Raw genomic sequence first — 12,660 nt, forward strand, 5'->3', positions numbered from 1 at the left:
ATAATTTTGTTTTATTTATTTTTTGGCCGTGCTGGGTCTTCATTGCGGTGTGGCCTTTTCCCAAGTTGCAGGGAGTGGGGGCTGCTCTCCAGTCACCGTGCTCGGGTCTCTCGATGCAGTGGATTCTCTTGCTGTGGAGCATGGGCTCTAGGAGGTGAGAACTTCAGTAGCTGCAGCACATAGGATCTTCCCGGAGCAAGGATCGAACTCGAGAAGCCTGAGCACTCGCTCGCCATAACTAGAGAAAGCCTGCGTGCCGCAACAAAAACCCAGTGCAGCCAAAACAAGACAAGACTAAATTCAGTCTCTGCCATTTACCAATCAAGTATCACTGGCTCAGTCGTGTCCAACTCTGTGGCCCCATGGACTGTAGCCCTCCAGGCTCCTCTGTCCGTGAGATTTCCCAGGCAAGAATACTGGAGCGGGTAGCCATTCCCTTCTCCAGGGGATCTTCCCAACTCAGGGATTGACCTGGGTCTCCTGCATTAGCAGGCAGATTCTTTACTACTGAGCCACCAGGGAAGCCATGTTTTATTTTAGTTTTATCATTTATTTATTTTTTTGGCCTCACAGCACATGGGATATCTTAGTTCCCTGACCAGGGATGGAGCCCACGCCCCCTACTTTGGAAGCGTGGAGTCTTAACCACTGGGCCACCAGTGAAGTCCCACCATCCTTTGTTTTGAAAGGCAATTGACTGCCTTTTTGTCCGACATCTTAGCGAGGCGGCAGTGGTTGCAGCTGCTCTCCGGGCTTCGCTATGCCGCCCAAGGACGACAAGAAGAAGAAAGATGCCGGAAAGTCGGCCAAGAAAGACAAAGATCCAGTGAACAAATCTGGGGGCAAGGCCAAAAAGAAGAAGTGGTCCAAAGGCAAAGTTCGGGACAAGCTCAATAACCTAGTCTTGTTTGACAAAGCAACATATGACAAACTCTGTAAAGAAGTTCCCAACTATAAGCTTATAACTCCAGCTGTGGTCTCTGAGAGACTGAAGATTCGTGGTTCCCTGGCCAGAGCAGCCCTTCAGGAACTCCTTAGTAAAGGACTTATTAAACTGGTTTCAAAGCACAGAGCTCAAGTGATTTACACCAGAAACACCAAGGGTGGAGATGCCCCAGCTGCTGGTGAAGATGCATGAACAGGTCCCACCAGCTGTACATTTTGAAAAATAAAACTTTATTAAATCAAAAAAAAAAAAAAGAAAGGCAATTGACTCATGTTTGACCAGGATGAGCCTAGAGGTTTGCCACATCTCACACATTCCTGACAGAATTTTCTTAGCATGAATTGTAAACCAAATAGTAACTCCTCAAAGAGCTAGGTAGTATGCTTTTTGTGTTCGAGCGTCTTAATCCCCACAGTCAGGTAAGAGCAATGGTAATTGCTCGTGTTTATTGAGCGCTTCCCCGTGGCAGGCACAGGGCCAAGGGCTCACAGTAACTCATTCGTTTAATCCTCTCAACTGCCCTTTGAAATAAAACCACGCACCCCTCTTTACAGGAGAGGAACCAAGGCGCAAAGAAGGAAAGGGCCAAGAGGTAATGAAAAACAAGGGAAGGGATTCTTAATACAGCTTAAACATAGACTTAGCACGGGATGACCCAGCTATGCCACTCATGGGGATGTACCCAACAGAATGGAAAATAGGGTCTCAAACAAAAACTTGTACACAGATGTTCACTGCAGCAGGAGGCATGACAGTTTCCTGTCAGAAGATTGTTTCCATGGAAACAACCAAATTTCCATGGACAGATGAATAGATTGACAAAAGGCGATGTATCCTACAGTAGAATATTACTCAGCCCTTAAAAAGGAAGCATGTATACCTGCTTCAATAAACCTTGAAAGCATTATATTGAATAAAAAGCCAGCCGCAAAAGGCCACATACTGTATGATTCCATTTATATGAAATATCCAGAATGGCCAAATCCAGGGACAGAAAACACATTAATGGCTGCTAGAGGCTGGGTATAGGGGTGGAGGGCATGACTGCTTAATGGATATGCGGTTTCTGGGAGCAAGGTAATGAAAATGTTCCAGAAATACTGGTGATGATTGTATAACATGGTGAATGGATGAAACGTCATTAATGGTAAATGTTATCTTATGTATTTTACTATAATAAAAACAAATAAGGTAAAGATTTGAACCAGGATGGCTCCGTGGTAAAGAATCTGTCTGCTAATGCAGGAGACAAGGGTTCCATTCCTGGGTCCAGAAGATCCCCTGGAGAAGGAAATGGCAACCCACTCCGGTATTCCTGCCTGGAGAATCCCATGGACAGAGGAGCCTAGAGGGTTACAGTCCATGGGGGGGGCAAAGAGTCGGACACAACTGAGCAACTAACACTTCACTTTTCCCCTGTGCACTGTAGGATGTTTATCTGAATCCTTGGTCCACCCACTGAATGCCGGTAGCAGCTGTGACAAACACAAATGCCTCCAGACTTGGCATTAGCTCGTTCAATGACTCAACTTACTCTTCTCCTAATTAGCCTAAAAATAAACTGCAGACCTGGAAAATTATTTTCAAAGAGGGTTTGACAATGAGGGTGGAGAACATCCATGCGTTCAAAGTAAATGTATTTAACCTCACGTACAATCATTCACTCAGGCAACAAATGCAGAATGCTTCTCCGGCGCCCCCATACTCAAGGTCTGGACGAAGGCAGAAAAAAAAGGAACGTCTTTAAGGCCGTGATGTGGGTCCCCTGGCCAGTGAGGTGGTCACATCCTTGGATCCCCTGTCTCCCATCTCTTAGGACACTTAGACACAAGGCACAGCTAAGCTATTAATACTAGGCTCTATGGCTGGTCAGGAAATAGGTCTTTCCTTCCATAGTTCTTGCTCAGGAAATTTTTTTTAATGTTTATTTATTTGATTGCCCTGGGTCATAGTTGTGGCATGTGAAGTGAAAGTGTTAGTCGCTCAGTCATGTTCAACTCTTTGCAAACCCACAGGCTGTAACCCTCCAGGCTCTTCTGTCCATGGAACTCTCCAGGCAAGAATACTGGAGTGGGTAGCCATTCCCTTCTCCAGGGGATTTTCCCTACTCAAGGATGAAACCCTGGTCTCCTGCATTGGAGGCAGATTCTTTACCATCTAAGCCACCAGGGGAGCCCTAGTCGTGGCATATGGTAACCTCACTGTCCCCTGCATTGGGCTAAAACCCCCTGTTTTAGCCACTGGACCACTAGGGGAGTTACACGGAGTAATATTTTGATTGACTCAATAAATACACATGCTGGCAACAAGCAGATTTTTTGCACCACTGTTTGGAGTACAGTGACTGTTGCAAGCAGCAACTGGATTTTATCTGCCAGATAGGATCTCAGGGAATTTAAATTAATTAAAATAATGGCATTTGATATCAAGGTTGATAGGGAAAGAGTCTCAGGTTCTGAGGCAACCAACTTGAGAACACCGAGGTCCCTTTTAAAGAAAATTACATACAAAATAGACAAATTTTATTAAGCAGTTACTATGTGCCAGGAACCCTGGGGATTGTTCTATTTTTTTTTAAGATAATATCCCATATTAATAATTATTTCTTTAGAGTAGTTTTTGTTCATAAATAATCTCTGCTCCTGCTCAGCACATCAACCAAAGGAAAATAGAAAGGAAATTCTTGTCAATACTTTAAGAATCTACATTTTGAGAGAGCCTTTTGAATTTCTTTTTTTTTTTAACAACTATAGTATCTTTAAATGGCAAGGAACAATGTGTTTCAGGATTTGGTGTTATCAGATTTTTTTTCTTACAATAAAAATGTTCAAGACCTAGAGAAAGACTGTCCTTGTTAGCTGAGTCCTAAAAACCTTGTTTTTTCCTGGATTAATTCTGCTATTGACTTGAAGTAACATCCCAAGAAGACAAATGCAAGCAGGCAGTGGTTAATACAGAATTCAGTTCTTAGATACTCTGAGAGTAGAAATTCAAAAGCAGAGGACAGAGAAGATAAATCTGCAATTAATAAATCTACATGGATATTCAAAATATTGGGTTAAATTAACTGGGCCAAATTTAACTTGAACTGCCCTGATTCTCTAGGAGAATGCTTATCATTCTGGAGTATTTTTAAAAATCAAATGATGCAATACACATTTTTGGAACACCTACTAAGTTATCCTAAAGATAGGAGTTATATGTTAAATCGTTTCCATTGTTATTTATCAACTCTGACTTGCTTTATCAATTAAAAAAAAAAAATTTGGGGGGCTTCCATGGTGGCTCAGTGGTAAAGAATCTGCCTGCCAATGCAGGAGACACAGGTTTGATCCCTGATCCGGGAGGATCCCAGATGCTTTGGAATAACTAAGCGCAGGCACCACAGCTATTGAGCCTGATCTCCGGAGCCGAGGAGCTGCAGGTACTGAGCCTTTGCGCCCTAGAGCCCACGCTCAGCAAGAGAAGCCACCGCAATGAGAAGCCCTCGAGCCACAGCCAGAGAGTGGCTCCCACTCGCTGCAGCTGGAAGAAGCTCTCACAGCAACAAAGACCCAGCACAGCCAAAAGTAAACTAAATAAATGAGTAAAATTATGAAACAAACAAACAAAAAATCGGACTTCCCTGTGGTCCTGTGGCTAAGACTTCGTGTTCCGTGGGCAGGGGGCCTGGGTTCGATTCCTGGTCAGGGAACTAGAGCCTACATACCACAACGAAGACCCAGCACAGCCAAATGAAAATATATTTTAAAAAGTATGTTTTTAATCTCTGTTACATTCAAGGTATTTAAGGGAATAAAAAAATGGTTTGGGCTTTTTGGGTTTCACTCAAAATTATGATGCCACCTGGCTTGTTTTGCCTTTATATAAAAACTTGACTTTTGTGCTTTTAGCCACAATACTAATACACAAGAAAATTAACAGTGGTTTCCTTGGAGGAATTTGGGAAGAGGAGGAGATTCCATGTTTATTTATTTATTTTTTTAGCTTTACTTTTCCACGGGAATTAGTAAACTAAGGCCCATTGCCCAAAAATACAAGTACTTGTTTTTAAAAATAAGGTTTATGGAGAAGGAAATGGCAACCCACTCCAGTATTCTTGCCTGGAAAAGTCCATGGACAGAGGAGCCTGTCAGGGTGCAGTCCATGGGGTCACATGACCAAGCATGTGTGCATGAGGGTGGAGGGTGATGGGTTGGTAGCAATAAACTGGTAGAACTAAATAAAATAAAATAAGGTTTATTTCAAGGAGTAAGAGATAAACTGGGAGACTGGGCTTGACACATACACACACACACACACATATATATATATGTATATGCATATATATATATATACACTGCTGCTGCTGCTGAGTCACTTCAGTCGTGTCCGACTCTATGCGACCCCATAGACGGCCTCAGACCAGGCTCCTCTGTCCCTGGGATTCTCCAGGCAAGAACACTGCAGTGGGTTGCCATTTCCTTCTCCAATGCATGAAAGTGAAAAGTGAAAGTGAAGTCACTCAGTTGTGTCCAACTCTTAGCGACCCCATGGACTGCAGCCTACCAGGCTCCTCCGTCCACGGGATTTTCCAGGCAAGAGTACTGGAGTGGGGTGCCATTGCCTTCTCCGATATATACACTGTGCTATACTTAATCATTCAGTCCTGTCTACTCACTGGACTGTGGCCCATCAGGCTCCTCTGTCCATGGGATTTCTAGGCAAGAATACTGGAGCGGGTTGCAATTTCTTCCTCCAGGGGATCTTCCTGACCCAAGAATCAAACCAGAGTCTCGATCTGCTGGGCTACTGAGAAAGTCCCATATATACAATACTACTGTATATAAAGTAGGTAATTGCTATACACCTGAACTAACACAAATTCTTAAAGAGATGGGAATACCAGACCACATTACCTCACTCCTGAGAAATCTGTATGCAGGTCAAGAAACAACAGTTAGAACCAGACATGGAACAACAGACTGGTCCCAAATCGGGAAAGGAGTATGTCAAGGCTGTATATTGTCACCCTGTTTATCGAACTTACATGCAGAGTACATCATGATAAACACTGGGCTGGAAGAAGCACAAGCTGGAATCAAGATTGCTGGGAGAAATATCAACAACCTCAGATACTCAGATGGCACCACCCTTATGGCAGAAAGAAAAAAAGAACTGAAGAGTCTCTTGATGAAAGTGAAAGAGGAAAGTGAAAAAGTTGGCTGAAAACTCAGCATTCAAAAACTAAGATTATGGCATTCAGTCCCATCACTTCATGGCAAATAGATGGGGAAACAATGGAAACAGACATAAACTTTATTTTCTTGGGCTCCAAAAACCACTGCAGATGGTGGCCGCAGCCATGAAATTAAGACACTTGCTCCTTGAAAGAAAAGTTATGACCAACCTAGACAGCATATTAAAAAGCAGGAACATTACTTTGCCAACAAAATTACTTGCCTGTCTAGTCAAGGCTATGGTTTTTCCAGTGGTCATGTATGGATGTGAGAGTTGGACTGTGAAGAAAGCTGAGTGCCGAAGAATTGATGCTTTTGAACTGTGGTGTTGGAGAAGACTCTTGAGAGTCCCTTGGACTGCAAGCAGATCCAACCAGTCCACCCTAAAGGAAATCAGTCCTGAATATTCATTGGAAGGACTGATGCTAAAGCTGACTCCAGAACTTTGGCCACCTGATATGAAGAACTGACTCATTGGAAAAGACCTGAGGCTGGGAAAGATTGACAGTGGGAGGAGAAGGGGACAACAGCGGATGAGATGGTTGGATGGCATCACTGACTTAATGGACATGAGTTTGAGCAAACTCCAGGAGTTGGTGATGGACAAGGAAGCCTGGCATACTGCAGTCCATGGGGTTGCAAAGAGTTGGACACGACTGAGTAGCTGAACTGAACTGAACACAAATTGTAAACGAACTAAACTCCAGTAAATTGTTTTAAATTTCCATATTAAAAAGTTAAATTTTGGCCTCCCTGGTGGCTCAGTGGTAAAGAATCCGCCTGCCACTGCAGGAGACATGGGTTCGATCCCTGATTTGAGAAGATCCCACTTGCCTCAGAACAACTGGACCCTTGTACCAAAACTATTGAGGCTGTGCTCTAGAGCCCGTGCTCTGAAACAAGAGAATCTACCACAATGAGAAGCCCAAGAGGCCTGTGCACGGCAAATGAAGATAGCCCCTGCTCGCCAAAACTAGAGAAAAGCCCTGGCAGCGATGGAGACCCAGCACAGCCAAAGAGGAATATAAATAAGTAAATAAAATTATTTTTAAAAGTTAGATTTTGTTGGGACACAGCATTCATTCATATGTGTGTTATCTATGGCTACTTGCAGCAGATGAAGGCAAAATTAATAGCTGCAATAGAGACCAGAGGTCACATACAGGGCCCACAAAGCCAAAAATACTTACCAAGTACTTACTCGGCCCTTAATGGAAAGTGTGTCGATTCCTGCTGTACTGTTTGAATTTTTTCTGTACATATGATAATTTTATCATGTGCGTATAATACTGTAATAATAACATCCGGAGGAAACATAGCAAAACCATATAGCATTAGCGCAGAGCTCCAGGGAACCTGAGATGAGAAGGCAGAGAACCCAGGGTTCTTGAGTCTTGGTTGGTGGGGGGGCGTCCAAGGGCCCTTTATCTGAGACCTCCAGCCTAGTACCATTTTTCTTGGTTGCCTCCTCCAGGGTACAATGGGCTCCCAGGTTCTGCCAGGGCTGGCACTATGGAAAACCTCTTTTGTCCCCTTTTCCCCCGGGGTCCCCAGAACTTCTCTAGCACCTTCTGATCCACATTATACAAGTCACCCCAAAGCAAGTTCTCAGAGTATGGTCCCAGCGCCTTCAGCATCACCATCCCAGGAAAGACTGTTTTTTAAGAACTCCCCTCTTTGAGGTGTTCAGTTCAGTCACTCAGTCGTGTCTGACTCTTTGCAACCCCATGAATCGCAGCACGCCAGGCCTCCCTGTCCATCACCAACTCCCGGAGTTCACCCAAACTCTTGTCCATCGAGTCAGTGATGCCATCCAGCCATCTCATCCCCTGTCATCCCCTTCTCCTCCTGCCCTCAATCCTTCCCAGCATCAGAGTCTTTTCCAATGAGTCAACTCTTCGCATGAGGTGGCCAAAGTACTGGAGTTTCTAATTAATTCAGGTGGAGCTTTAGCATCAGTCCTTCCAAAGAACACCCAGGACTGGTCTCCTTCAGGATGGACTGGTTGGATCTCCTTGCAGTCCAAGGGACTCTCAAGAGTCTTCTCCAACACCACATTGGAAAGCATCAATTCTTCGGCGCTCAGCTTTCTTCACAGTCCAACTCTCACATCCATACGTGACCACTGGGAAAACCGTGGCCTTGACTGGACGGGCCTTTGTGTAGTCCTGCATGCGCCTTTCATGTGCTCACTGCCGCGCCGGGTGTCTGTTTCTGCACACGGGCCCTCTCTAGCTGTGGTGAGCCATGGCTGCTCTTCGTCCTGGTGCTCAGGCTGCTTGCTGCGGAGCACAGGCTCCAGGCTCATGGGCACGGGCTTGGTTTCCCCTGGGCCAGGGATGGAACCCATATCCACTGCATTGGCAGGTGGCTTCTTAACCACCGGACCACCGGGAACTCCTCCTAGGTGTATCATTAATTCAGGTGTATTCAACGATTTGTACAACCATCACTGTGGCCAATTTTGAATATTTTCATTTCTCCCCCCAAATCCTCTACCCACTGGGGCTTCCCAGGTGGCCCTAAGTGGTAAAGAACCTGCCTGCGAATGCAGGAGACATAAATGACGCAGGTTCGATCTCTCCTCCCTGGAGGAGGACATAGCAACCCACTCCAGTATGCTTGCCTGGAGAATCCCGTGGACAGAGGAGCCTGGTGGGCTATGGTCCATAGCGTCGCAAAGGATTGGATATAGCTGAAATGATTTAGCACGCACACACTAAGTCCATAGTTCCTGTCCCCACAGACTTCGGCAACCACTAATCTGCTTTCTGTCTCTATGGATAAACTTATTCTGAACATTCTGCATAAATGGAATCAGAAAATATGTGGCCTTTTGTGTCTGGCTTATTTCACTCAGCATATTATCTTCAAGGTTCATCAAGATAGTGTGTGTCAGTGTGTAGGTGCTTTTTCTGGCCGAATAATATTCCATAGTAGGATGCACAACTTTTATTTCTCTATTCATCTGTTCATAGGTATTTTGAGTTACTTCCAGAAGCTAAACCTTGACCCTTTATTGGGCCAGTTCTTGGACCAGTTAACCTCCTCTTCTGTCTTCACTTGCTCATCTGTAAAATGGGGTAATGGCTCCAGGTTGTAGGCAGGGCCAGGACTCGCCTACACAGCCCCTTTGTTTGAAATAGAAGTGCCCCTCTTGGCAGACACTTGTCTCATCACAGGGCAGTGTGCACAGACAGAGCCTTTGTTACCAGAAGCAAGATTGGCCAGAGGTTCTTGGGCTGGGTTTTACACCCTACCCTCTACCTTTTTCAAAAATGTCCAGTGCTTTGATTTTAGCTTCATAGTTTCCATTAACAATGCCATTGTCCAAAGTCATTTAAGTCAGCTTCTATTTTCTCCCACCCCCTTCAGTGAGCTTTTGTTAAATACTTGTCCTATAGTTGGATTCATTTGTTACTGTCTGTGTTTCGTCTTGGGACCACCCCCCCGCCCCCAACCCCTGCCAATATCCCTCTTGACTTTTAACACAATTTGTGTGCATTAAGTTCACTCTAGATACTTCCCTGGTGGTCCAGTGGCTAAGACTCCGTGTTTCAACTGCCTGGGGGGCCCAGATTCCACCCCTGGTCACGAAACTAGATCCCACATGCCACAATCAAGACCCAGCGCAGCCATGCGCCAAATAGATTATGTTCATTCTTTGTGCGGTTCTATCAGTTTTACAAATGCATAGGGACGAGTATCCCCCTCCCCCACTATCAAAATGAGCATCTTAAAAATTCCTCTGCCTCTCCCGCCCCCGCCCCCGCCCCACTGTCGACTTTCTCTCTTCTCCCTGACCCTCCCCCTTCTCGCTTCTCTCTGACCCTGCCCAACTCTGATTCCTTGCCTCACACTTGGTGCTATGCACACACTGGACAACTGCAAGCACAGCTCTCTGCTCAGGGGGTTGTTCGGACACGTAGATGAATTCGTGAGAAGCACTCAGGACAGGCTGGACAATCCCCGTGGCTCAGCAGTAAAGAATTCGCCTACAATGCATGAGACGCAGGAGACGCGGGTTCAGGGGAGCAGCTAAGCCCTGGTGCCAGAACGCCCTACAGCCTGTGTGCTCTACAAGAGAGAAGCCGCCGCAAGGGAAGCCACTGCAAGGAAGAGACACAACTAGAACCCACCTGCAGCAGCGAAGACCCAGCACAGCCGAAAAATAACATTAATTATATACCTAGGAGAGTTGTGCAGTACATAGACTATATCTCACTAAAGCTGTTATTTCAAACAAAACAAGACACAAAAGATTTCCACTGTTGCAGCTTTAACCCCACTCCATAGGAGGTCACACCAGCTTGCTCTAACTCAGGCAGGCCTGTCAAATTTCAAAACCCACGTCCCAGAAATTCCTGGATTAATACTCCGCCACTGAACTAATACAAACAGCCATTATTTAGCCTGGCCCACCCTGTGCCAGCTACTTTCCTTACTTTTTTTTTAAAACTTATTTTTCAGATTTTACTTTTTGATCGCACACATGTGGGATCTTAGTTCCCAGACCAGGGATCAAACCTGTTAAACCCAGGTCCTTTACATTGACCACTGGACCATCAGGGAAGTCCTGTTACTTTTTTAACTTTTAACTCCATTTTTCACACTAGCTGGGTAGGATAGATTCCAGGCTCCCATATTTTCTGGGCAGGTTGTGTTCCTGAAGACTCGGCAACATTTATAAAGCTTAATCATTCAAGATTACCCTTGACAATGGAAGGCGGGTATTTCTGTTTACCTGCTCAGATGGGGTCCGAGTATAGACTGAGTATAGAGTATAGAACACTAAGTGTTCTTCAGGCCTCTTGGTCCTATGAGCCTTGAGATTACTGGAGCCTTAAATAAATGTGGGGGTCAAAGGAATCTGGTCTTCCCTGCTGGCTCAGCGTTAAAGAATCCACCTGCCAATGCAGGAGACTTGGGTTCACTTCCTGGTCTGGAAAGATCCCCTGGAGAAGGAAATGGCAACCCACGCCAGTATTCCTGCCTGGGAAACCTCACGGACAGAACTGGCCAGCTACAGTCCACGGGGTTGCAAAAGATTTGGACGCAACTTAGTGACTAAACAACAACAACATACAATTGGTATTACTTCACGTGAGGACAAAAACTGAGGTTTGACCCATATTTTTAAGTCATTGATTCAGATTTGAAAAACGACAACCCTAAAAGATGATTATTTTATGTAGAGGTTGGCAGTAGTTTGTCCAAAGTCACACAGCAAGTGTTAGGACCAGGATTCTAAGTCTGTCTACACTCTGAAGCTGGGGCTCCACCGCTCGGTTGACTTAGTTGCTCCCAATGCAGGGGACTCAGGTCGGATCCCTGCTTAGGGAACTAGATCCCAGGGGACCCAACCAAAGATTCTGAAGATCCTGCATGCCACAATTGAGACCCATCGCAGCCAAATGAAGAAATAAACATTAAAAAAGACAAACCCACCTGCTGAGTTTAAAGTGGGTAGCCCTGATGGGATCCAGTTTGGCAAGCAAAGTATTCAAATAACTATTCTCAAAGGGACATGGTATTCCTTCTTTGAAGTATTTGGTCTTGGGAGGAATTTGTTAAAACTTTAAATTCATTACAAACTCAAGTTTCTAAAACCTGTAACAGTTTGGGTTTGAGTAAAAGCTTTCAGGTTTTCCTTTGAGCATCCGTGAGCCACAGGGCAGAACTCAATCAGCTCTGCGTCCTCCCCTTCCTGAACCTGCCCCTGCATGTGTTCAAAGTGGAGAATCCTGCTGCCGTCAATCTCACTGAGCTACAGTCAAGTTCAAAAGCGATAAAGCAGGGGTTGGCCGACTATAGCCTGTGGGCCACATTTTTCTGGTCTACTTCCTGTTTTTGTATAGCCCAAAAATGAAGAATGGTTTTTACGTTTTTTGTCAGCGGTTGGGAGAAAAGGATCAGTGTAAAATAGTATTTTGAAGAATTATGAAACTTCACATTTCAGTATCCATTAATAAGGTTTATTGGAACAGGGCCACAGCCATTCATTTACTGCCTGTGGTTCTTAGGGTAGCACACTGGAGTGGTTGAGACAGATTGTGTGGTCCAAACTATTTAACATCCGAAACTTTACCAAAAAAAAAAAAAAAAAGACCGCAGATGCAGAATGCTCTGGGTAAAATGGCACTTACCATGTAAATTGTTCTTGTTATTGTTTAGTTGCTAAGTAGTATGCAACCCCATGGACTATAGCCCACCAGGCTTCTCTGTCCATGGGATTTCCCAGGCAAGAATATCTGAGTGGGCTGTCATTTCCTTCTCCAGGGGATCTTCCTAATCCAAGAATCGAATCTACATGTCTTACATAGGCAGGTTGGTTCTTTACCACTGAGCCACCAGGGAAAGTGAAAGAAAGTGAAGTCGCTCAGTCGTGTCTGACTCTTTGCGACCCCATGGATTGTAGCCTACTAGGCTCCTCCCTCCATGGGATTCTCCAGGCAAGAGTACTGGAGTGGGTTGCCATTTCTTTCTCCAGGGGAT

The 12,660-nt window shown here is 45.0% G+C and overlaps 1 protein-coding gene across 1 annotated transcript; it reads left to right on the forward strand.

Moving 5' to 3' along the window:
- The first annotated feature begins 699 nt into the window (after positions 1–699).
- On the forward strand, positions 700–1,204 carry LOC114110611 (small ribosomal subunit protein eS25). The gene has a single exon (XM_027961589.3). It carries the CDS (start codon positions 761–763, stop codon positions 1,136–1,138), a length of 378 nt encoding a protein of 125 aa, XP_027817390.1. The 5' UTR covers positions 700–760; the 3' UTR covers positions 1,139–1,204.
- The last annotated feature ends 11,456 nt before the right edge of the window (positions 1,205–12,660 follow it).

Source organism: Ovis aries, chromosome 24 (assembly GCF_016772045.2).
Source record: "Ovis aries strain OAR_USU_Benz2616 breed Rambouillet chromosome 24, ARS-UI_Ramb_v3.0, whole genome shotgun sequence".
NCBI lineage: Eukaryota > Metazoa > Chordata > Mammalia > Artiodactyla > Bovidae > Ovis > Ovis aries.

What these genes read in the sequence shown, in the direction of transcription:
- LOC114110611 (XM_027961589.3), top strand. Translation starts at nt 761, where the DNA reads ATGCCGCCCAAGGACGACAAGAAGAAGAAAGATGCCGGAAAGTCGGCC.